The sequence below is a fragment of the Dasypus novemcinctus genome, chromosome 5 (assembly GCF_030445035.2).
Source record: "Dasypus novemcinctus isolate mDasNov1 chromosome 5, mDasNov1.1.hap2, whole genome shotgun sequence".
Classification (NCBI taxonomy): Eukaryota; Metazoa; Chordata; class Mammalia; order Cingulata; family Dasypodidae; genus Dasypus; species Dasypus novemcinctus.
This window is the reverse complement of record NC_080677.1, coordinates 19,090,751-19,116,951: the sequence shown is the minus strand read 5'-3', so window position 1 is coordinate 19,116,951 and position 26,201 is coordinate 19,090,751. Positions and strand designations below refer to the sequence as shown.

General features: G+C 39.7%; 1 protein-coding gene across 1 annotated transcript in view; it reads left to right on the top strand.

Moving 5' to 3' along the window:
* The window catches only part of POU6F2 (POU class 6 homeobox 2), a 382,627-nt gene that overhangs the window by 134,338 nt on the left and 222,088 nt on the right, over nt 1–26,201 (top strand). The window contains exon 3 of the mRNA XM_071215088.1: nt 1,918–2,146. Within this exon, the coding sequence (XP_071071189.1) occupies nt 1,918–2,146 (229 nt within the window). The remainder of the gene's footprint in view (nt 1–1,917; nt 2,147–26,201) is intronic.

Here is a 26,201-nt window from a genome sequence, read left to right as displayed (position 1 = left end):
CAGCCTGATGTGGGTTATATGGAGATGTAGAACACAATTATAACCAGGCTAGGTTGTTGTTTTTTTTAACCTCTAACATGTGGTGTAAAACTTTCAGAGATCTTTTATGGAAAGGGCCTTTCTCTCCCTTTTGTCCCTGTAAATTGATCACTTCCAGAATCTGGACAGCTTTCCACTTCAAGGTTTGAAAACCCAAACCGAGAGTTTGCGTTTATCTGGACTTTCTTGGTCCAGCTGCCACACGGCCTCCCTATGGCCTCAGATCTCACAGTCCCTCTCAGAGCACAGATGCCTCTGTGCCATGGACATAAGGCTCAGAGAAGACGTATGCTCACTTCCTGAAGCCTGCAGAGAGTTTTACCAGAATCCCGGAAATGGGTTTCTTAGTCTCAACCCCTTTTCAGATTTCATGCTTGTTACATTGTGCATGTGTGGGGGGAATCACATACAAGTGTATGAGTACATGAACATACTGGGGATATCAAATTCTAATGCCTGTGGGCTAGATGAGCCACATGACAGATGCAGGACAGTGAGGAGTGACAGAGACCATAGCCAACTGGAGAGTGCATGCCCTGCCTTAAGCCCTTATGTTCTGTTAACAAAGAAATGCTGGGGGCAGATGTGGCTCAAGCAGTTGAGCACCTGCCTCCCACAAGGGTTCAGCTCCCGGTGCCTTCTGAAAAAAAAACAAAAACAAACAACAAGTGAAACAGATGAAAAAGCTAACTCAGGGAGCTGATGTGTGTCAGTTCAAAGGCAGCTTCCCACATACAAAGTCCCAGGTTCAATCTCCAGCAAGTGAAAAAAGAAAAAGAAATGCTGCGGGCCGGGAAACTTATTCCCCAAGTCTGTTTGTGTTGTGTTTCGGCATAATTTTATACTCCTTTTAGGAGAGGCACAATTAGGTTGTGCAACTTTAGGAAAGTATAGCAGACAGTGTAGGAACTGGGCTCATGGAGGCTAGAGCCGTGGTTTTAAAACTAGTCCCGGGGCTTCCTCAGAAGTCTTCCAGAAGGGGTCCTGAGGGGAAGGTATAAGGAGTGCCCTCCTAATCCTCAAATAACAAAGCTGCACGTTAATCTGCTCCATGTACTGGGAGGTGGTGACAAAAAAGGGAACCAGCCCACCTGGACTTGAATTACCACCACCACTATATAGGAGACTTTGGGCAAGTTTCTTAACCTCTCTGCACCTCCCGGGTAGGATAACTGTTAATGCACATAAAGCATTAGAATAGTGCCTGGCTATTATAGATTAGGCTTTGTTCTATGCCTAGTACTTTATAGAATCATGCTATATACTTTTTAAAATATTGAAAGTCTTGGATAAGAGTTTCATACTCTAATGAATGATTTTTCAGCATTTATGTATTTTAAAACGTAATATATATTTTCACGCATCTATCTTTTTTCCTTTTGAATTATAACTTCAGACTCTATCCCAGCAGTAGGGGTCAGGTATTTTTGCAGCTCTTGACATGTATTTCCAAACTGCTTTCCTAAAGGGTAATGACATAGATCCACCTGATGGCATCACTGTAGATTGACATTACTTTTGCTAATTTAATAGACAAAAATAGCCCTTGTTGCTATTTTTGAATCCAAACATTTTACTGATCTCGGTGGGTTCTTTTTTTTCTAGACCAACACAGAATAAATCAAGGCATGTGCAAATGAAAATTTGGTGGAAGAATATCATATAGGTGTAAGGTACTAGTTTTAAATATATTTGACTTCCTCCATGGAAGTCCAGCCTAATGAACTACAACAAAGAAAGAAATGAAATGCGATCTCAATTTTTTTTTCCTACTGGCCAAACTTTCTGCACCTGCCTGCTTAAGTGGAAGGAAATGCTCTCAAAGCCCGTGTTTCCGTTGTGCAGGAAAGTGAACCAGGTTTGCCTGTCTCGTTGCAGTCCCTTCTGACGGCACAGCAGCTGGCCTCTGCTGTCGCCGGCGTGATGCCGGGAGGCACGCCGGCCCTCAACCAGCCTATCCTCATCCCCTTCAACATGGCCGGCCAGCTTCCAGGCCAGCAGGGACTCGTCCTTACACTGCCCACGGCCAATCTCACCAACATCCAAGGGCTGGTAGCAGCGGCTGCAGCTGGAGGCATCATGACTCTGCCACTGCAAAATCTCCAAGGTAACCCACCGCGTGCGGTGCCCTGTGGGGCTCGACCCAGGGGCCAGTGGTCTCTGAAGGGATGGGGATGGTTCCCAGAATGGTGAAACTGGTTCTGCGTCGTTTCCACTAAAAGGGCAGGGAAGGTGTACGGAAGAAGTAAAGTTCCAAGTTGTCTGTCAATCCTGACCTTGCTCAAGTCATGAGCTTTCTCACTCTTCATTTCCTAACTTTCTATCAAAACATTTCAGGTCTTCTGACAGCATTTAGGAGCAATCATTGCATGAAACATTTAAAATGCTATAAAATTACTGTCTTGCTATTTGAAGACTTGAGTTATCATTTCACAGGCTCTTCAGTTCAGCCATATCCAAAACAAGGTTAGATATTGCATGCTTGTGTGTGAAGGGGTGGAACTTCCAAATACAAAACATTATTGGGAATAATTAATTCAATTACTATTTCAAGAATATTTTAATTATAATTGTTAAAAATTATATTGATTTGGGTCATTTTAATGAGAAAAAGAGACTTCTATATCAAACCTTTTATATTTCATGGGCATATTAAGATTTAGACTCTAATTTTACTTTGAAAGAGTAGTCCTCTTGATATCACAATGGGCTTGACTTTTCTTTAAAAGATTTGGAAACATGGATTGCTAGATCGATTTACAAAAGACTTTCAGAAGAAGAAGTATCATGGTGTGGAAATGGCCGGAATATGAATAGGAAGCCGAATAAAGAGGAAACTAATTTATTTTAGACTGGTCGAAGACATTTGTTTCCTCCATTGATACAAATGCTAGCGATTAAATATGTTATAGAATAAGCTTTCAGCTGGGTAAATTATCAGAATAACAATTTAAAGAAACTTTTCGTTGGGGAAATGTCAAGACCCCTTGAAATTTGTTAAACTGTTCAGAGCATCAGCCACACAGATTAAGAAACAGATCAAGTAAGAACTGGTTACCTCCTGCCCCAAACTTCTTTGCATGCTGTTTGTTCTAACAGCCTACCCATTGTTGCCACTTCTTGACTTCCACTTTAACGTTAAAATAATCTCTCTCATACTATTAAATTGTGCCAAGAAACCTGCTATTCATAAATCATGCATGCCTGAGACATGCTAATGCGCAAACTTCGCTTGTTTCAACTTTGAGAGTGCCTGAAAAGCCAGGTTCTCTGGATTAAACAAATAAGGCAGGAATCCTCAAAGTGAAAACAGAAGTAACAAAGTGTAGGGAGAGACCTTTTAGTGTAGGTGGATGATGAAATCTTAATGAAGAAATGGGCATTATCAAAATGCAGCCTTCCATTTGGGACATTTGTGCTTATGGGAATATCAAATATCATAAATAAACATAAGCTTGCAGAACTCTTAGGTCATGAATTAATTCTGCTTGGTTAAGATGGACTCCAAAGTCAAAAAAAAAAAAGACTTGTTATACCTTCATCATGGTTTGATATTCTGAAACTTGACTTGCATACCTGTTATTTTATTTCAAGACTTCAAAATCAGTGCCCTGATGTAGATTTCCATCAAGATTTTTCTTTTTCTCTCTCTTTTTTTTTAACAAAACCTCAATTTTAAGTATTAGCTTATGGTTTGGGATATGGTTTTGTTGTTGTTGTTGTTGTTGTTTTTGTTTTTCGGGTTTTTTTTTTTTTTGGCACTCTTGGTTTCAGGAAATGTCTTTTATTTTGGAAAATGAATCTTTGATTGTATAAGCTCAACCAGAGAGCTAGTTCTTTTTATTCTTTGGTTTTTTGCTTCTGCCATAATTTCCCTATCAGCATCATCTATAAAAGTGTTGAGAGTCGAGCTCTTGCCAACTACACAAGTGAATCTTTTATGATATTAGAGGGGGCGAGAGGGGTCATTAAAATAGAACACCTTCCAGTTGCAGGTCAGTCGGTTATAGGAAAAGCTCTTTAGTTAGTCTTCAGAGCTAAGCCACTGTCCAACCTTTCATTAATAGCCTTAGGAATGAATCTCAACTCCTAACCTGAGGAAAGTCCTAAGCTGAGGATCCAGGGAATTCCCACCTTCCAGCCCACCTGGGCTTTTCTCCTCCACATCTTCCCACCCAACTTCTTGATCGCCCAGACCTCACCCGTCCACGGAGCCGGGTGACCAGCCCTCCTGATTTGCCTGGGAGTGGGGGCTTTCCCGGGACCAGGGACTTCCAGGGCTAAAGCCAGGTAAGACCCAGACACACCGGCACAAGAAGTAGCCCAGGGCACAGGGACAGTCAATTAAGGAAGTGTCGCGTATCTCCAAGGACTGCAAGGTCCACGTCCACCACCTGAAGGGCAGTGCCAGCTGCTCACGGGCTGCAGGAGCTGATCCACCCGCCAGCAGCCAGCGGAAGGCTGAGGGCGCAATGGCCAGGCAGCCACTCGAAGCCCTCGATGGTCTCTAGACAGTGCCCACGGCCGTGAAGCTTCCCGGGCTATACTGGCGAAGGCCCTGGAACTCCAGGCCGTCAGGCCAGAACGTCATCTGCAGGGGTCCTGGGTGACCTCGAGACCCAGCCAGGCCTAGATGACTTCAAGTCTCATCCTCTCGAGGGCAGCATCCTGTCAGTAAGCGATGCCTCCTTACCCACAGCCAGGGCGGAGCACAGCCCCCTCCTCCCGGCCTGCCCCTTTGCAATGAGCACAGTACTCAGCCCGATGTTTCCAAGAGTCTTAAAGTGACTGGCAACTGTGCCCGTCTGTAACAGACTTCCTGCCATCTGGGGTAGTTTTGTCAAACAGAGATTTGATTGGTCAGTGTGAGGAGGCAGAAGGTACATTCTAAGCCTCTGGTCTGGAGTAGGCCGGGTCCTGTGAGTCCCGAATGGTCTTCCTTTACCTCACTGTGAAGTGTTAAGCTTTTATTCACAAAACAGTTCACAATTGGGCCAGCTGGAAATTACCTCTGACCATTTTCCCACCTCTCTAACCTGCCCGCTCTTGCAGTGCAAAAGCGACAGGTTTGCCAGGGGAAGAAATTACTGACGTCAGTGTTCGAATAGTCTGGAATTCAGGGATGAGTCTTTGAGTAGTCTCCCTTTTACCTAAAGTGGTTGAGTGCCTGTTCATTTACATTTCGCTCTCAGGTAATGGGAAATAGCTCTCAGGAGTCTACGCAGGACGCCCGTGTTTTAATGAGCACTAACGATGCCATGTTTGGTCAAGAGGGGCTTTTCCAACTCAGGCAGGGTGCTCACATCACCCCATCCTCTTCAAAGCCGGCTCCCCAGATAAACGGCACCTTATGGGAGCTCTCTAGAAAGGCAGCACCTCAGGGCCTGCCTCAGACCCACTGCGCAGAATCTGCCTCTTTGACTGATCCCTAGTGATTCCTGAATTGAGGAATTGCCGGTCTGGGGGGCTTTTCCAAAATTCATTTGGCAACTCCCCCCAGATATTACCAGCAGGCCCCTCTGCTAGATTCTGAGATTCTCAGGGGGTTGGGGGTGCCGCATGGCTGTTAGGGGCCCTCATCCAACCTGCTCTCTCACCACTCTAGACCAGTGATTGCAAGGAACAACTTATTTGGGAACATTTGGGAGGTCTCCTGCTGAATCAGAAGTATTATTGCAGCGGCTGCTCTCAGATGGTATCCAGCAAAAGCCTTTCCTGGCTGAAGAGGAGCCCGTCTTGTCCAGCAGAAAGTCCATCTGCATAGACTGAGAATTATTTTCCCTTTCTTCTGTTTCTGACTTGCAAGAAAGAGATTTGCTTTGTCTACGTAAAAGATGGGGTCTTCTGGGAAGGAGATGCAAAGGAGTAAGAGTTAGAAGTCTTGCCTGAACCTACAAACAGCCCTGCAGTGCAGCCTCTGAGACCTTGCAATGTGCTTTGGGCACTGGGGAACTCAGTGTGCCTCTAAGCTACAGGCTATATCATCCTCACCTCAGCAGCAGGCAGTGTCCAACTGACACCCTCAAAATAACGAATAGCCTGCCTTCCGTCTTCTCCTTTCCCTCCCCACCACTTTTTGGCTAACCCATAATTTGGATGCACTCGTGTTCTATTTTGTCTCCTCCGAGTATGTGTATCTTCCCAACTCATGCCCTCACCAGGAGGTACCCATTGCTCTCTCAATACCCATCACCTTTATCTTTATCCCTTTTTCCATCTCTATCTAAAATGCAAACTCTCAAAGATAGAAAATTCCTCTTGGGTGAAGTCTTTTCATAAAGGCTACCTGAGGGTTCACTGGCCAGATTAGAGAGAAACTCGTCTATTCAGCTGTGACGTACGTGTGGGTTGGGGCAGGGGGAAGGGCAGTGTGGTACGGAACATGCACAAACGTCCTCTAGAAGCATGCTAGGGCTCCTCTGCTCAGCAGGAGGGACAGTGGGCTCGGCAGGCACTGTCTTGCCTACCCACTGGGATCACCACGTAGACCAGGAGAACCTCTTATGTATATGTACAGAGATTTAGACTAACTCTGAACGCTGAAGATGCTGAAGTCAAGGTCGGTCTAGGTTCTATTAGGGATGTCCTTAGAAGTTCCAGTAGGATTCAAACTCAGAAATGCTCTAAACTCAGATACAACCTGGAAATGACTTAGTGTCCCTACATAAAGTAGGTGAAGATTTTTGCCTTCTCCTATCTCACCTTCGAGTGCCCCTTTCCCTCCTTCTGGTGGCTTCTTCTATCACCTACCCCAGGTCCTTCCATTCCTGCATCCATTGTCACAGGCTCTGGTTTCAGCTGTCCGTGAGCCCACACCGAGAAGTAAAACTGATAATGACCATAAACCTCAAAGAAAGGGACTATGGTGACCCTGTCACATATGTTACAAACTCCTTTAAAAATCAATGTTTTCCATTTTACTTATTATTTGGGAAAACAGACAGCATTAGTGAAAATGTAATTTGCAATTGTCCTAGAGTGGGAACAGATTATTATTTGATATGGCAAATGGCATGAAACTCATACCAAACGTGCTGGATTTTCTGACTTTTTTAAAAAATGTGCACAGAAAATATAGATAGATATGGCCTCAACCCCAGTGACCACAAGCAGCAAAGAGGTTTAAGGGACAGCAGAGGTGGTTCTACATCTAGCACAGATGATTTAGGGTGGTGACTTGTTCTAGCAAAGGCCAGGATGACCCACTAATCACTGTGGGGCAACGTAAATGGAGACTATAAATGTGCTAAGGAGGAGATTTATATCAAAGAGTGAACATTCCAGTTAAGTCAGGCGTAACATTTAAATTAATGACCAAAAATACATTAGGAAGTGCTGCTTAACCTGAACATGGAAAAGCAATTAGGTTCAAGGCGAGTTGAAAAATCAAGGCCAAGGATGGTTTCCCTGCCCTTCCCTCTGGCAGAATCCTAGTTTTCCCTAACTCCCAAAACTAAAGTCCACACATAGTAAAGTATGTGAAAATAACATTGGGACTAGGAATTTCATGTGCAAGTTACATTTCCTGTTTATATTGCTTTAATTTACCATACAACATTTGCATACGTTAAAACGTATAGAACCTAAGCACTCAGTTCAATGAGTTTTGGTCATTGCTTATACATTGTGGTGGAAACTGTACCACGGTCAATATATGAAATATCTTCATCACCCCCAAATATTCCCTCATGCCCCTCTTCAACCAAGTAACCACTGATCTGCGTTCTGTCACCATAGATTAGTTTTGCCTGATTTTAAAGAACTTCCTCTAAATGGATCCACAGAGTATGTATTCTTTTGTATCTGACTTCTTTCCCTCAGCATAATGTTTTTGAGATTCATCCATGTGGTTGTGTGCATCAGTAGTTCATTTCTCTTAACTTATTGCTAGTGTTTCATTGTAAAAGATGTGCTACCATTTGTTTATCCATAGCAGTTCTAAAGTTCCAGATGTGGACTTGGTGATGGTCCCCTATTCTGGGGGTAGGAAGAGGGTTCCTCATTAGGCATCTCTAGTGAAGCACCGTTGGCCACTGTTCTTGGGGAACCTTGGCTACACCCTCTGGTATCCAGTATCTTCCTTGGCCATATCTGAAGGAACATTGAGGAATAGCCTATCTTTCTTTGGAGACTTTATCATTCTGAGTGTGACTTGTGGAATCTTGGGAGCCAAAGTGTTATTTGAAGTTTCCAATAGTTAAAGCTGTGTGGCTTCTTTGGGAATACAGCTCTCTCAGAAATGTAGAGTGCTTTGGATTATTTTGCTTCCCATCAGTTCTCTGTGCCAAAGTTTTTTCCAAGCCTTATGTCTTGAGACTCATTTATTTTGCCCTCTCACCCCCTTACTCCCTGCTTTCAATTAATTGGCTTCAGTGTGAAGGCACTCTGGCCTCCTTCGTGGTCCTTGGAAGTTCTCCTATCCCAGGGCCTTTGCACAGACTCTCCCCAGAAAGCACCAACCCTAACTCCCTCCCCTCCCCCGTTACTCCACTTCCCCTTCCCTTCTCTCTTTTATTTTCCTTTCCTGTAACACTTACTCCCTTCTTTAAAATCTTAAGATGAGCTTAAAAATCTCAAAACGAAAATATCTGAGTTTTTTTTTCTTTCTTCTTTTTTCACACTTCAAGACTATAGCCATCTAGAGCAGCAAGGGAAACAGCTTGCGATGCTTGACTCTGGTGCCACAGAGAATATCTGTGTGAATTTATTTGGAACATCCATTGTTTAGGAATGCCCCAGGAATGTAAGCCCACAACAGGAATCCTCATGTGATTCAGTGGCATGGTCATCAGTAAAGGTCTCTCTAACACAAGGGAATAAGCCATACAATATCTGGGGAAAGAGGGTCCCAGAAAGAAGTCCTAAAGGTTAAGAAAAGCTAATCACAGAGTCTTAATTACGAAACACTGAACAAATGGATTGGTAGGATATTTGTATCACTCAGCTTTCACTCTCTTATGCTGCAGTAACAAACCCCAAAATCTTGGTGACTTATGCCACCAAAGGCTTAGTTCTTGTTTCTATGACATGTTGGCTGCAGGTCAGCAGTGGTTCTGCTGCACATCTCCTTCACCACAGGGTACAGACTGAAGAAGCAGCCCCTGCCTGAGACATACCTCTCTCATTGCAAAGGGGAAGGAGAAAGACAGAGCCATACAACTTGCTGGCTCAGAAGTGGCACACCACACTTCCACTCACTTCCCACTGGCCAGAGCAAGTCAACTGCTCAAGCCTGCAGTCAATGGGGTGGAGAATGAAGATGCCGCTAGAGGGAGGGAGGGGAGCAAATAATTGAAAACTACATTATGAGGCACTGCACTTTTCAATGGTCATTTCAATGAGGATGAACTGCATGAGTATTTGACTTATATGACCTTTAAGATCCCCGCCAACACTGAGATTCTGTAATTCTATTTGGTGAACCCACTTGATTGCATGGATTATCCGTGCAGTTCCTTAGAACACAGTGCATTAGCAATTTCTTAAAGTAGTAGAATTCAAATGATAAATGTAAAAATGCATTAAAATATATAGAACAGCCAGGGTTATTTAAAATAATAATTGAGCACAAAGTATCGTTCCATTCAGGAAAAGACAAAACCATAAGGACTGTTGTAGAAATTGCTATTCAGTGTTTGTCAGAGAAAAGGGTTCGGGGTGGAGTTGACTCTAGAGGAGCACAAGGGAATTTTGAGGGATGATGCAGCTTCTAGTCTCTGTAGTGATTGTGGTGGTGGTTATACAACTGTATGTGTTTGTCACACTTATAGAACTATATCCTAAAAGGGTCAATTTTACCATATATAAATTATGCTTCCATTTCTTAAAAAAAAAGAATAAAAGAAAGTGGATGCTGTAGTGCTTAATAAAATACCAACCTTTTTATTGGTATTTACCAACATATTTTAAAACATGAAATAATAAAAAGTGTGAGTACACAACTGCTGATGGGGTTAAAGGCAGGAAAAGTTTCATGGAAATGTGAGACTTAAGTTTTCCCATTAAAAGAAAGCTGTATAGGTTTCATTTCTCAGATATAGACATTAACACAATAATAATAAAAAGTTCTAATGTATATAATTTGATCCCAAACTAAAAAGGAGCCCCACAGACACACACACCACAGAAGAGGGAAAAGATTTTCAACAAAGTGTTACTGGTAGACTCTGGACAGTGAAACATTAACGGTGATTACTTTGTTTGGTTTTATTTTCTGAATATTCCAATGTTTTTATATTAATCAGTATTATTTAAAGTCAGAAAAGCTTTCTATTCATTAAGGTGGAAAGTCATATCTGAAGTGTCATTAATAGCATTGTCAAGGTTAGATCTATGCATCTGTTGACTTGACCTTCTAGAAACCAGTTTAAAAAGCATCTCTCCGCAGGACATTGTATATCCTGTCATGACCCACTGGATGGACTGGGAGAGTGTGAAATACAACGTAAGCTATGCTCCATGTGGTGCAGCTGTACTCCAGGCTGTGTTCACCAAATGAAATGAATATAACGAATGTGCCTTACTGATGCAAGGGGACGCTGATGTGGGAGGAGCGGGCAGGTGGGGAGTGGGGTATATGGGAAGCTCTTAAGTTTTTTAACATAAGGTTTTGTGTGATCTATTTATCTTCAAAAAAAAAGACAATATTAAAAATTAAATAAATTTTTAAAAAATAGAAAAATAAAAAGTGTCTCTCAACTCAAACTGCCTTAATCCTCAAATTAAACACAGTACAATCATAAAACAACCCTACATTCTCATATGTATGAGCAACATTTAATATTCATAAAATTGCCCTTAAATGTACTTGATTTATTGATTGAAGAAGAAATTGTTAGCAGGGTGCAGGTGATTCTGAGCGTTTTGATACCAATGAAGAGGAAAACACATAGGTGGCCGAGTACACGACTTTTTTTGTGATTTTCTTCTGTGCCAGTCTAGTGATGCCCACCCTCAGAAAGGTGTTTCCCCACTGGCATCACAAACAGCTCAGAGGCCTAATATCACTCACAGAAAAGGGAATGGAGGAGCTGCCACACTGGCTAGAAGAGAGAAAAACAGACTCTGGTTTTTAGCATGCAGTGATTTCTCAGCCTCTGATACATGACTTGCCATCACCCAGTCCAATATTAAAAATACTTAGTGCATAAATTCATATTTGCAGTGTTATTCAGAAAAGCCCACCTGACATGCCATACAATGATGCCAAATCCACCATAAAGAAGTTATGGAAAGTAGTTGCAGTGTGTCTTCCTTGGGCAGTTTTTCAAACCACTGTATCTCCGAGCCTTCAGACTTTTTATTTAAAATAGCTGGGGAGCCCGTTCTGCAGTCCATTATCCTTAAAGCAGGCATCACTGAGGCACTGGGGCATGGATTAAACTAGGAGCACATGAATGAGGAGTATGACTAGTATACTGCGTATTTAAGAGATACTGTCAATGGAATAAAGCATTGTCAAAGGATAATGGTTTCCAGCTGCCACATAAATGTCAAAGCAAAGCTGAGGCATTTATTTTCAAAGCAAAAGGCAGGGAAGTAGTTTGATCCCCACTTTGCACATAACAAGGCTGTAAATCCATCAGGGCTTTTGATGGCATCTAGCAATGTGTCTACACTAGGGTTTGCAAACTGGATTTGATTCCAAGTTTCCCATCAGAGTTGGCAAAAGTCAGTAGCTTTTTTTCAAGATGGCTGCCAGTAGAACGGCACTAAAGCCTAAAGGAAGAAAACACTGTTGTTTGAAATTCCTTTCAAACTGTCCCATTATCACGATGAGAGGAAACTGGGCTTGCTTGTTCATCTTTCCTGTGGAACCAAAACAAAGAGCACACACACACACACATACTCCCCAGTGTGTCACTGGTCAGGTCTGAACCATAAGAGACTAATGGGTGATTGCTTTTCTTCTATTTTCTGAATATTCTAAAGTATTTACACCAATCAGTTTTTTTAAAAAATCAGAATACTTTCTATTCACACCGATGGGAGGTATGTGTGTGTGAGAGGGGAGCATGGAAAATAGGGAAATGGAGATGCCCCATTCCCCTCTTTACCCACTGTTTGGTGAATGGAGAGGTAATGCTTTCCAAGAAAGTCCTGTCTTCTCATACGTGTGTAGTTCTTGCAGAGCACATGGCTGGGGAGAGATCACGAGTATGTTTCTCAGCCTCCTCTAGAGAAGAGCTAAGCCTCATTTCCTCCCATGCACTGTGCACAAAGGTTGATTGGTAGAACCCACAATGACTTAGACGCACCTGCTCCTTGCCAGGCACTGTGGTAGGCACTGGGCCCTTCAGGCTGGCCAGGAGGCTATGGCCGTAACCAGGAGAGAAAGGGTCCTGGTGGCAGTGGCGAAGAGCAAGGGGCCTATGTAGGAGACATGGAGGTAGATCCGATAAGACTGGGTGATGGGTTAAAGGCAGAGGTTGAGAGGAAAGAGAAGGGAGATCATTAGTTCAGTTTGACATGATTTTTTTCCCCCAATTTTCCTGTGGAATATTGAAATAGAGATCTCAGGAGCCATTTGGGAACTCATACCCATCTGGAACTCAAAATGGGATTTGTGCTAGAGATCCTTCTGTAGAAACCATCAACATATATGAGTGAAGCTGGGGAGGGAAGGAGTTTCCGGGAGAGAGGAGTTTAGGGAAGGAACACCGCAATTCTGACCACGGAAGGAGAAGAGGTAGTCACGAGGACTCTGAGAAAGAGCCCATCAATATGTTATTCCCCCTGGAACGTACAGAAATGGTCCTTCTTTGTGGGACTTATTGCCACACTTGTTTGGTACCGGGTTCTGCTGGGTGTCCTGCAATCCTCTCTTTGTTTTGATTCTCTTCAACTGAACACAATCTACACATTTACATTGGAGCTTTTGACTGTTGCTTTACCCTTATATATCTGGAACCAAAAAAAATTATATCTGTTGGTTTGCGTTTTTATCTTCCAAGGACATGCCAAGTTTCCATGTATAAAGAAGCTATTTTAAGAGCTTGCACATAAAAGCTTCAGCAGTGTTTGCTCTTTTGCTGAAAAGCAACTCAATTGATTTAAATCTATTCTTTAAAAAATGTAGTTGCAACCATAAAAAATTCCAAAAAGAAAGTCTGAGTCCTTTCCCATCCCCACCCCCTCTTCTTCTTTTTGAAACATCTTCGGGTCAAACCTACTGTAGCTGTCTAGGGCAGTAAACAGCATTGTGATGCTTGTCTCTGGGCATCGATGAGCGTATCTGTGCTTTGTAAAAACTGTAGTTTACATAATACAGTTTTAATGTCCTGAAATGTTTTATCTTAGAAAATTGTGTCTTGTAAGCACAATCAATCTCTGAAAAACTTCAGCTCTTTGGTGACCTTTTCATTTGCTTTAGTGTCATTTTCTCCAAAATTATATAAATTGACTGTGCTCACCATGCTTGTAGCCAAAATTAAAAAGCAGACGTAGTATGTGTGCCATTTGCCACTGAATTAGGATTAGAGCAAATATGCAGTTCCATTAATACATTTTTATGCATCTTGGTTCCCCTGTGTGCTATTATTTTAAAAATTCTTAGCAGAATGTAAATATATATTCAACATTTGACATAAGATAATTTGAGTTTGCTGTGTTGAGAAAATAACTCACATGGGAGAAAGTCGCATTAAATAAATAATAGAGATAAAATTTATACTTTCGTGTATTTCAAAGCTAATGTCGCTAACTTACAATGGAACAGTAACATGAAGACACGGTGCTATAATTTGATTGATTTGTTTTGACAGCAGCCAAATAATTGAGAGTGAAAGGTGTCAGCACAGATGAAATATTGTATAAGCCACATTCAGAAGGCAACTCCAGCAGAGCAGCAACTGGAGTTTTATTTCCTTTGATTTCGTTCTATTACTCACTTTCAGTTTATTAGGAAACAATGAAAGGTGCACCTCTTCCCCAACTAGGGAGACTTTTATGGAGAGGATGGAAATAGAAATTTGTCAAATACCTGAACAATGTGTGTAGACCTAAGGATCTAGGATGGCTACAACATACCAAGGTAAATTACATCTTTCTTTCTTTCTCTCTCTCTTTTTTGGCATGTTTCTGCTTTCATACACTACCTCATTTTGGACTGTTTTTGAGTCAGACCAAATGCTAGAGCTCATTTTCCAGCCCCTTGAGAGGAGATGAGCAAAAGAGGGTGTGCTTGACTGCATCTTTGGGCCCAGATCAGGCACTGGCCTGATGGGAAAACCCAAATGCCTGGAAAAACAGATTGTTTTCCATTGGGGTGAAAATTTTCCTTTTAATCAGGCATAAATTAAAAGAAAATTTGGGATACTCGATTAATAAAGAAACTAAATGGTCAAAAAAAGAATAATTAGGAAAAAGCCTCTGCCCTTAGGCAGCCATCGTGCATGGTGGTTTGTAGAGTGGGATCTGGACTCACGCCGGCCAGGTTTAATTCCAACCCTCCTGCTCAGGCTAGCTGTATGCCAAGGCACTAATTTCTGAGACTTGCTCTCCCCAGCTATTTTAGAGTGTAATTTTAAGGATTAAATGTGATAATGTATGGAATATGCTTAGCATAGTGCCTAGTAAATACTCAATGAATGACTGCTATGTTTATCACCTAGAACTACAAAACTCAATTTGTTAGCCACGAGCCACATGTAGCTATTGAGCATTTGGATTTTGCTAGACTGAACTGATATCTGCTGCAAGTGTAAAATCCATACTGTATTTTAAAGACTTAACCCCAAATAATAATAATAATAATAATACTGCAAAATAGCTCATTAATATTTATATTAATTACATGTTAAATATTTTAGATACATTGATTTAAATAAAATATATTAAAATTAATTTTGCCTGTTTCTTTTAACTTTTTATTGTATGGATACTGGAAAATTCTAAACTATACATGTGATTCTCCTTATATTTTTGTTTTACAGCATAGACCTGGGTGATCTGCCCAAATCTAGTATACATATGGCATTGTCAAAAAGCTAGATTCATCAAAATTAAAAACATTAATTAATATACATTTCAATTTGGGACCCCTAAATAGAAAATCACAAAGGGTCCTCTGTCACCAAAAAGTGACAAAGAATCCAACACATTTTTTGGGTTCTCTGTTGTATATAGTATTTGATTGGGATATTCTTTCCTATAGGAAAGAAAAAAGGTGCCATTTTTATAAGCAGTTTCCAATGATCAGAATTTGAACTTTTTCCTTTAAAAAAATTATTAGACATTTTGCTTTGAAATGTAGAGGAAGTACAGGTAACAGCATATCTAGAATTAAGAAATGTTAAAATTTTTGCCACATTTGCTTAACATCTTTTATTTTTTTAAGCGGTACATTATAAATTAGGATAAAAGCCATCCTCTACCTCTCCTCATGGTCATTCCATGGCTTGCCATTCTACCTACAAGTAGCCTCTATCATAGATCTATCTACATGAAATATATAATAGTGTTTTGTGTGTATTAAAATTTTACACAATAGTAACATACACTAAATATATTTTTGTGTCTTGCCTTTTATCCTCATCATCTTGCTTTTGAGATTTATCCATGTGGATACATAAATATACTGATACATTGGATTTATTTTGGTTATCTTATTTTCTAGGACTTCTTTTTTTTACCATGTTTTTTTGTCTTTCTTGCATTCTAATGGATTGATAAAATTTTCTTTTTCTCATATACTGGATTAGAAATTAAACTTCCTATGTTTTATTTTGTTAGTATTACACTTAAATTTTGAACATACGTTTGCTTTAAAATGTCTAATCAGTACTTTTCTCCCAAATAATAATTGACGTTTAGAGAGTCCTTCAATTGGGTCATCTCTTCTCATCTTCTATATTATTATTGACCAGCATTAGTTATTCTTAATATTGTTATGTTTACAAGCTCACTTAGCTTCAATTATATTTGTCAAATTCTTTACTCATCACTTTTTTCTTGTATCCCATCTTTCCTTCCGGAACCTTCTCATTCTTTCAGTGAAGGTGTTTGAGTGGTAAACGGTTTCATTTGTTTCAAGATGCTCCTTTTACCCTTATCTTTTTTATTGCTTTGCTGAGCTTAGAATTCTAGTTTAATAGTTACTTTTTTCAGCAATTGAAAATATTATTCCATTTTCACCTGGCCTCTGTTTTTACTAAAATTAAATGTCAGTTTAATTATCATTATTTCATAGATAAAATGCCATTTTCAGTCATAACTGTTTTTAATATTTTTCTGTTTCTCTTTGGGATCCTCAATTTTACCAAGGCCTTGGTATGGATTTATGTTTATTTATCCTGCTTAAGACTTATGAACCCTGACATCTCAGTCATTATCTCTTCTTCCCCACTGCCTCAGTTCTCTCCTCCAAAATACTCCTATTAAATATGCTGGATCCTCTCATTCTATTTTCAATATTTCTTAACCTCCCATACATGTTTTCTTTCTCTTTATAACTCATGCTGTATTTGTGTTATTTCCTTACATCTGTTGTCCACTTGATTAATTCTATCTGCAGTTGTGTTTACTCTTCTGCTTTACCTAAAAGTTTTCATTTTAAAGACTATTTTTTTTTTCATTTCTAGAACTTCTATTTGGTTCTTCTTTCTCCATGGTTTCTATTCTTTCTTTGTTCCCTTTTATCATGTTAAATATGCTTACTTTATAATCTTCAAACTCCAAACTCAAGAACTTGAGCTATAATAAATCCTTGTTGTCTTTCTCTTCTTCATGGTGAATTATTTCCTTGTGTGGTATCTAAGTTTGCCAGAGCTGTTAATGCAAGTACCACACAATGGGTTGGCTTAAACACTGGGAATGTATTGGCTCACAGTTTTGAGGCTAGTATAAGTCCAAAATCAAGATATCAGCAAGACTTGCTTTCTCCCAGATTGTGTAGTGTTCCAGTGCTGGCCACGAGCACTCCTTGGTTTTTCTTGGCTTGTGTCGCTGCCTCATGTCACATGGGACTCTCTCTCCTGGTGTCTGCTCTTTCAATTTCCCAATAACTTCCAGCTTCATGCTCTTCCTCATGGCTTTCTCTGGTTCTGGCTTTAGTTTATTCTCTTTATAAGGCTTCCAGTAACGTAGATTAAGACCTGCCTTGATTCCATTGGCTATACCTTAACTAAAAATAACTTCATCAAAAGATCTTATTTACAATGAGTTAACACCCCCAGGAACAGAGATTAAGATTAAGAACATTTGTTTATTGGATGACATAACTTAATCTACCACATGTGATAATTTTTCTTTTTGAACTTAAGTAGATATTGTTTTCCCATGAAATCCTGAAAACTTTGGGTTACATGAGTAGTGCTAGTAAAAGACTTTGCATTTGCTTCTTGCAAATAAAACCCAACATTTTTCACTGAATAATTTCTCTACTTATGGATATCTTCACCATGTATATAGTATAAATTCAGATTCTATACCATAAAACACTCAGACTTGGGTCTCCATTTCTCACAAATGTTTTTTTTTTTCCTATTTAGAGCCTTTAATGGAGACAAAAATCTTTGTTAATTCCCTGGGCTAGTGAATGAGATTTGTCTAATCCCCTTTCACTGATAGGGCAGCCCTTTGAGTGTTCTGGATTTTTACAAAGGGTTCCATTCACATCCTGTCCTTGTTTCACCTCCCAAATGTCCCGTATCTGCTCTTGGAGTGCCAGAGCATCAATTAGTGGGTTTAATGTCCTGCTTTTACATTCCCTCTTCATTTTTTTTTCAGGAGGTACCAGGGATTGAACCTGAAAGCTTGTACATGGGAAGCAGGTGCTCAACCACTGAGCTATGCCCACTTCCCCATTTTGATTTTTTATGCCTGAGTCTTTCCTTTTCTGCCTATATATTTAAATTTTTGCCATTTTATCCAGAATTTCATATTAGAAGCAGGAGGGATATCCAAATTGGTCATAAGTCAGTTACATTAACCTTTGTCAAATTTCCCTGGTTGGAGATCAGCAGTCTGACTAACAAGCCTTATCAGATAGATAACTCCTAAAAATTTCAAGCATTCAGTTGATTATGGCAGTGCATTCAAATATAAGGTTTTCTGGAACTTTCAGCAATTCTTCTGAGAATTTTACAAATATCCATTGCAGAATTATTGGCAGTTTTCAGCAAGAAAGCAACAGGCCCATTACAAATCATCAGTGTTTCATTCTGTGAGTTCTTGAGTGATACGTATGCCTATATTTCTTATTAAGGCAAATCTGTGTAGGTTCCCAAGGGTTTACTCAGTTAACTTTTGTTCTTGAAAATAAATAACCAGCAGGAATCACAAATTGGTTAAACACACTCTGAAATTTGGAACAAAATGTAGCATATTTTAAAAAATTTATTGCAGATGTGGAAATATACTTCTGAAGGAATATTTTTGAGAGAACAATTACCTACTGTCTTCTATTGATATTGCTAAATCATATTTGGGTATGATTCTGAATTTTAAAATAATTATAAGGTGACAGCACACTTTATTGGTGACCTTTCTTCTGATCATGTCTTTCAAATGGACCAGTAAGTAGTATAGTTCGATTTATATTTTCTGGTATATATAAATACGTTACATAGGCAGGGGAACACTAGAAAACTTTGCTATGAAAGATATTCCTTAAGTGCAAATCCCGAAATTCCTGTTCTCTTCCCTCACAATTAAAGATATCACTGGACAAAGAAAAATTGCCTATAGAAAAAAATGAAGAATTTCCTTGGAGATTTTTAAATAACCATCTACTCAGTGGAATGCTGGCTCTTGTAATTCAATTAAGGTGGAAAGATTCAGGTCCTAAACAATAGTTCTCATTTTCTTCGCAGCATTTTTTCCCAATCTTGAAATCCTCCCTCCTTTTGAGAGCTATCTAAGTTCCTACCTGTATCATAAGGATTTCTTCCATTCCTGAGTATTGCCTTATTTCCTGCTTTGAATGCCAAGAATGTTTCTACCACATTCATGCTTTGGTCTGGTGGAGACTACTCTCTAATCATTCTGGGTATCATATTTATTTTTTTAGTAAATTGTAGTTTCTAGGTCTAGTTATACTCTCACCTAAATTTTCATTATTAAAGGCTTCGAGCTATACTGCAAAAGCTGGTTCTCTACTTTAGCATTTCTATCAGTAAAAGTGCTCATGTTCAGTGTATTTCCAATACATGTCCAATTTATTTGTTAGACATTTCCATTGCATTTTGGTTTTAAAGCCTTAGTATGCAATATATGGCATTGCTTAGGTCAAGTGTGAACTGAAGTTAACAGAGTTAACAAGTCACCAGCAAGTTTTTTGCATTTCCATAATCTGCACACTCTGCTCTCTACTTTGGAAGAGAATAGAATGAGTGATAAGATAGCTGGGTCACCTCAAAAGAGAAAATCCAGCATACAAAAGCCCCTCAAAATCATAAAATCACTAGGGCTCATAAAACCAGATTGCAGACTTTTTCAGAGATTAACGAGGGGGTCATAAAATAGCATTAATTTTTTGGCCAAATGCCAATGAGAAAGTTGTGTGTTTTTTAGGAAAGTGCTTCTCCAGTGGAAAAATACTGGTTCCAAGAATACTTGTAGTTCAAAACACTAAGGCTGTTATATTTCTTCACTTAAAGAAAAAAAAAAGAGGAAAAGTAACTATTAAATCCCTAAACTATCCAGCTGAAATCTAATCTATCTGGCATTTCTGCCCAGGTTCATCCCCAGTTATGCCTTTCAGCTAAATTCCCCCTATTTATGGGGAATCAAGATGAGCGGGGAAGTGCAGAGTGCTAATGAGGTATATTTGCCCCATAACCATACCCCCACACAGGCTTCTTAAAACCACATAGGGCTGCCTTCTCTTATTCCAATTTGCAAATTTGAAAGGATAATGCATTGGTCACAAGGTTTTAATATGATGAAATACATAGCAACACACAATCACTGCTCCTGGGGGGAAAAAATCCAAACCATTTGATTAGTTGCAGAGTCTCTGTATGACGGACAGCACATTTGCTCACAGCCTGAGCACCGACAAAGCTCGTGAGCATCCATGATCACAGCTTTCCAGAAATTCTGGGGATCCCTCAATAAACACGATTAAGTCTCTGAGTACAGTTTTCTCTGTGAAAGCTGGGACAACACTCCATGTAGGTGTGTGCCTCCTGAATGTTCCAGAACATCATGTGATCGTGTGATTTATGATTTACTGTCATCTGCCAACTGTATTTTAAAAATGGGAACTCAGAGCACTTCTTAACTGTAATATTTCAATATTGTATTCACATAGAAAGACCATTTATGAATTTAAAGAGTCATTTAAACCGCTTTGAATTTCACAGGCTCTTGGAAAAAATCAGGAATATTATCAAATGTAAACATCTATTCCATTCAGAGTGCTCTTAAAATAATAGACTTTTAATTAAGGGGCTAAAATTTGAAATGAGACTTTTTAAATAAAGGGTTGTTTTGGGATTTTTTGTCCATAACTGTAAAAATCTCTCCTGAATTAAAGTTGTTGTGATCAGGATATTTCACATTCTCATAACAAAAGCATAAGATGAACTTTTCTGTCTGAATATTCTAGAATTTGAAATTACTGGGGTTGAACTTCATCAACCCACACTAAAGAGAAACCTTGGATTCTAAAGCATGTACCTGTTTTATCAAGGAAAAATTTCTATACCCACAAATTCACAGAATTATCAAATGTAAAAATGAGATTTATGTAAATAAAACACTAGACTACGTAGCAGCATATCTGGTCTGTAATGTGTGTCTGTTCTTTAGCAAATGTGTTGCACTTTATGCTGTTGTAAAAAGTGGCCACATTCATTCATTTTGTCATGAAAAATGTTTGACCACATGTGATTTCATGCCTTAAGTATATATCAGCATTTTGGGGGGAAATACGATGCCTCAGGTCTCATGCCAGGCTTTAATGTAAAATTAATTCCTTTAAAAAAAGATTTTTTTTAAAAACCAACATTTTTCTAGTGTACATTAAGGATGCTGGAGAGTTCACTGAGGCATATGCTCTGAGCTTTCAGGAGCAATCTGTAGTCAGGCATTTTAAATGAAAATTGATTTGTGATTTACATGGTCAGTGGAAAGAAAATTAACTTATGGAAGGTTGTAATGAAATATTAGACAAGTAAAAAAGTAGATGGTGATCTAGTGGAACTAAAAGTCCCATCTGGAAGAATTCTGTGACATTTTTACATTTATCTGTGTTCTGCATGAGTTGTAATGTTAGTGGTAATTTTATGGGACTGAACTGAAATGAAAAGGGTGTTATCACAGATTGCCTACAATATAGGATTGTGTTCAGTGGAGAGCCCTGTATCCTTTTCTCCATTTTCCTATAATATGACTCATTGCACTTTTTTCAGCTACTGTTGTTGAATTCATTCAGCCTTTTACTTGAGGTTATTAAAGAAGAACATCAAATGCTCACAAATACAATCTAACAGCACATTTAAAAGCACCACTTTGGCTTCCTCTTACTTCTGCTTTGTTTAGGTAATGTCCAAGAAAGAACCTTTAAAATGTACGGGAAAAAAGCAGGTATGCTGAATGTAAAGCTTTTATCTTCAGCCACTGGTGGGGTTTTTTTCCTTCTTTTTTTGTCTCAAACATATGATTAACACCTCACCACAACCTAGAACATGTCAGCAGAATGGTAAACTCATATCTTCCTAGAAATGGGTCATTCAGAAGTTATCTATGTTTCCCCTTTCATTCCAATTCTGTAAAAACAATCATATTGCCTCTATGATCAGAGAAGTATGTTGTAGTAAAGAAAGGTTAAGAGTCTTTCTTTTCTGTTTGATAAAAAGAAGAAATACCCATCTTATTTCAGTATTAAAGAGCTGACGTGAATTTTAAGAGAGAGAGGGTCGTGGACCTAATTCTATATGCCCTTCTTTTCCCTTTACATTCTCTATATTTGACAGATGGCCATAATTTTTGAAGTATATAATTTCTGAATTACTGTACCTTAAACATTTGATATAATTTAAATACGTTGACCATGTGCTAAAGCATAAGGCATGAAATTATTTGCCTTAGAGTTTCAAAATCCATTTTCTGTATCTTTTTTCTTTTCTCTCTTTTCATCTCTTCCTCCATGAACCACAACTGAATATAGATAGAACTTCTTAAAAAATTCTAAAGATTAAGGCCTTTGGCTAAATTGATACTTCCTTGTACTGTATTTAAATAAATTCACTAAATGTAGGAATTTACTTTTAGAATTGGCAGTTTGGATTGTCCTATTTTATTTTAAATTATTTTGGTTAAGTATTTGAAGTTTACTCATTTCTATTTTTCTCGTTATTTTCTCCAGTAAGGAAATGGCTACTTATTTCAATAAATTAAAATTTTTTTCGTTTGTATTTCCACCAGAATGGTAACTTTCTATCTCTACAACTGCAGTGGTGGTTCTCAAGTAGGCTGCGCATTGGAATCCCATGGGGAGCCTGTGTGAAAAAATATCCATTCCCAAGTAACTTCCTTTGTCATTCTACTAGGACAAAAACCACACAATGGCTTGGCTTAACCAACAGGAATTCATTGGCTCAACTTTTTGAGTGTGAAAGAAGTCCAACATCAAGATCTCTGCATTGTTCACTTTCTCCCAGTGTCTTGGGGTTCTGGGGCTGGCTGCCAGCTAGACTGGGGGTTCCTTGGCTTGTGGCACTGTGTCTTCCAGCTTCTCTTGACAAGGCCTTCAGCAGTGCAGATTAGGGCACATCCCGGCTCAGCTGGCCACACCTTAACTCTAAATGACAGCTTCAAAGGTCCTGTGCACATTGGGCCCATGCCCAAAAGAACCCATGCTTGTTGGCATACGTGACCTAACATCCCACACTGGGTCCCATCACATAGTTCATAGGTCAAGTTTACTGTCCTGACATTGGAAACTTTTCAAAGCTCCCCAGTTAAATTTAAAGTGGTGGAGTCAGGGTGGAGAAAACAGCTCTGTAAGAATAGGTCACAGGGAAACGCTTTGTGAAGTTACTTCATCGTAGGTGTGAGAGAAGAGAAGGTGGGACTGCATCCACCCCTGCCATATAGTCAGACACAACTCTGTCTACTTTTTCAGAAAATGTGCAGTTTTTACATTCCAGGGATAATTATTTGAGCCCTGGTATTTGGATTTGTATATTTGATCTAAACACACACACAAGCAATCAGGTAATAAGAGGATTCTCCATTGTTTATTTACCTGGGCTTTCCATTGCATGCTCAAAATATTCTTTGAATCGTTTTCTTTATGGCTGATGCTAGCAATCAAGATTTCTGTCCTGATTTAAAATGCAGTTTAAAAAAAACAACTTAAAACTTGCTCCTCAGAGATGGCTAGGAGTGTCTGGTTTTGTAGGTAGAGGATGGCCTATTGCTTCCATCCTTTTAGCTTGATTCTTAGCTGTTCAGTCCATGTCAAAAGCAAATAACCCCCCACCAAAATGTTCCCTAACATCGAAATCCAAAATTGTGGCCATGGGTACTGACATAGCATTTAAACAACCATTTGACATCCTTCCCATCATTTCTGCGGCGCATTCAGTTCATAACATTTCTAGGGGAAAGGTCACCCATCTGTCACCAGCAGTGTTTGTGCCACTCAGAAAATAAAACGGGGTGGTTAATGATATGGGGCCACCCGTGTAATCACAGGATGCCGCCGAGGTCAATATCCCGTATTGGCTTTCCGTCCTGTCCATCTGAAACAATATACTGGAGTAAATGTAATCAGTAAGTGGTCGCAAATGAATCTTTTAGGGACAGCAGCATTACAGAAACAGGAGATTCAGAAGAGATGCTAAGAGGATCTTCTGGTTTGTAATTGCAGCCCTGGGAATAATTACTCTAATTAATAGCTGCTAAGCCTGGGACCCTTGCTCCCGGGCTCATGGGTGAGTCACTGATTGCTGTTCTGGGAATGTCTTCTGGGCTCTACAGAAAATGTCAGTGGAGTAAATGGACTCTGGAGACCAGGCCCAGGCTCAGAGAAGCCTCACAGACCCGGTCTTTCACCGACCACGAGGACATCCCCGGCGATCAGATAGCTGTTTCCGCAGACCACAAAGTGGTGAGCGGCGGCTGCAGAATGGGACGAGGAGATCCATTTCAGCACGAAGTTCCTGTTTAGTAAAGAGAGACTTAAGTATATGCAGCTTCTAGTGGATTGATAGCTCTGGTTAGCAGCCCTCTTGACATCTGCCTGTAGATACAAAAAGAGCTTGAGAAAGAGAGAATAATAGAACAGCTTTGGTTTGTATATCCTCCAACCCTACTTCAATAGACACTTTAGGAGCTGGCAAAACTCTTCTTGTCTGAAGGGCCAGCCACAAGCAAAACCATGAGCAGGTCACGTGTGTTTCAGAACCGTCCGTTTTCCTTTGCCCTCTTCAGCGACCCAGCACTCCTTCTGCCCTCCTCACCCAGCGTCAGCTGTCCACTGGATGCTTCTCTGCCTCCTCTTCTCTGTCAAAATCTCGTCTCAGGAAAGGACCCAATGTACTTGCTCGTTCTGACGTATAATTTCCCATTAATACCTCCCAGAACATTTATATTTTATAGGAAAGCAAAGACTTGAGCCAGAAATCAGTTAACTAGATCGAGAGTTATTTTGAAAGGAAAAAGAAACCTTCTCCACGTTATATACTCAACCTGTGGTTCGGTTGACTTTATCAACAAGGTATTAGTTATTGGGGCCTTGGTTTTATCCTTGATTCATTGATTGATCTATTCACTGTATAAGCTGATGCATAAAGAACCACGGCTGATCAAAGTGTTCTCAGCAAGGATCCAAGTGTTACCTACACAGAAGATGTCATTCGTGGAAGGTCTATGTGATGGAGGACCGGGTGGGCATTCTGTAACAGCAGTAATTGCTTATTTACACAGCAACCTTTGCCCTAAACAGCATGTGAGATCCTGGACATTGGGAGGGGAGGTGTTGTAGTTTCCTTGGCTCTTCAAGCAAATGCCATGAAATGGGTCAGGTTAGACAATGGGAATTTATTCACTCACATTTTTGAGGCTAAAAGAAAGTCCAAATCAAGGTGATGCTTTCTTCCTGAAAATTGGTGTTCTTTGGCTGCTGGTAATCTTTGGTCCTTGGCTCCTCTGTCACATGGCAAGGCACAGGATGGCCTCTCCTGGCCTCTCCCTTCCCTTCTGGGGGTTCTGTTGAATTTTAGCTTCTAGCTTCTGTGGCTTACTCTATGTCTGAATTTCTTTCTTTTACAAAGAACTCCAGTAATAGGATTAAAATCCATCCTGGATGAAGTGGGCCACACCTTATCTGACGTAGCCTCATCAAAAGGTCCTACTTAAATGGGTTCACACCCACAGGAATGAATTAAATTTAAGAGCATGTTTTCCCGGGGTCCATACAGCTCCCAACCAGAACATATGAACTCAAGCAGTCACGTTTTGAGGCAGGCGCTTAATGCTGGTTACTGGCCCCAGTGCAGTTCACATTTATAGAGCTCACCCTAAATACTGAGCACTTTCAAAATTTCCCTCACTTAGTTCTCACAAGCAATCTGTGCAATGGTCATTATTCTCCCCACTGTTCACAGGACTTAACTGGGGCACAATATGATTAAGAGATTTTCTCAAAAAATACAAATAGAAATGAGCAGAGTCAGGATTTGGGCTTGAACTTTGCGGCTGTGATACCATTGTTGGTTTGCTTTTTAGCAGATTAATTTTATTGATACATATTAATAAAGCATAAATCCATCCAAACTGTACAAGCAATGGTTTTGGTATAATCACATAGCTGTGCATTCATTACTTCAGTCATTATTAAAGTATTTTCATTATTAAATAATAATAGTAATAAACAAAAAAAAAAAACAGACAAAAAATTTAAAAAACTTCATTACCTCTCAGTCTCTCTATGCTTCCCCTAACATACATAGCTACTGTTCTGGTTCTATCTCTCTAGATTATTTGTGTTTATATTTTGTAAAGACAGTCTTATATATACAATATTATCCATATTCATATTTCACATGAAGTTTCACTGTGTTATACAGTCCCATGTTATATATTTTAGCTTTCTTTCTAGTAATAAACATGTCCTTGCATTTTCCCTTTCAACCATTGTCATACCCATATAATAGCTTTTTAGTAACAAACACCATGATGTGTTCTTAACATTTCCATTCATTTCCCAA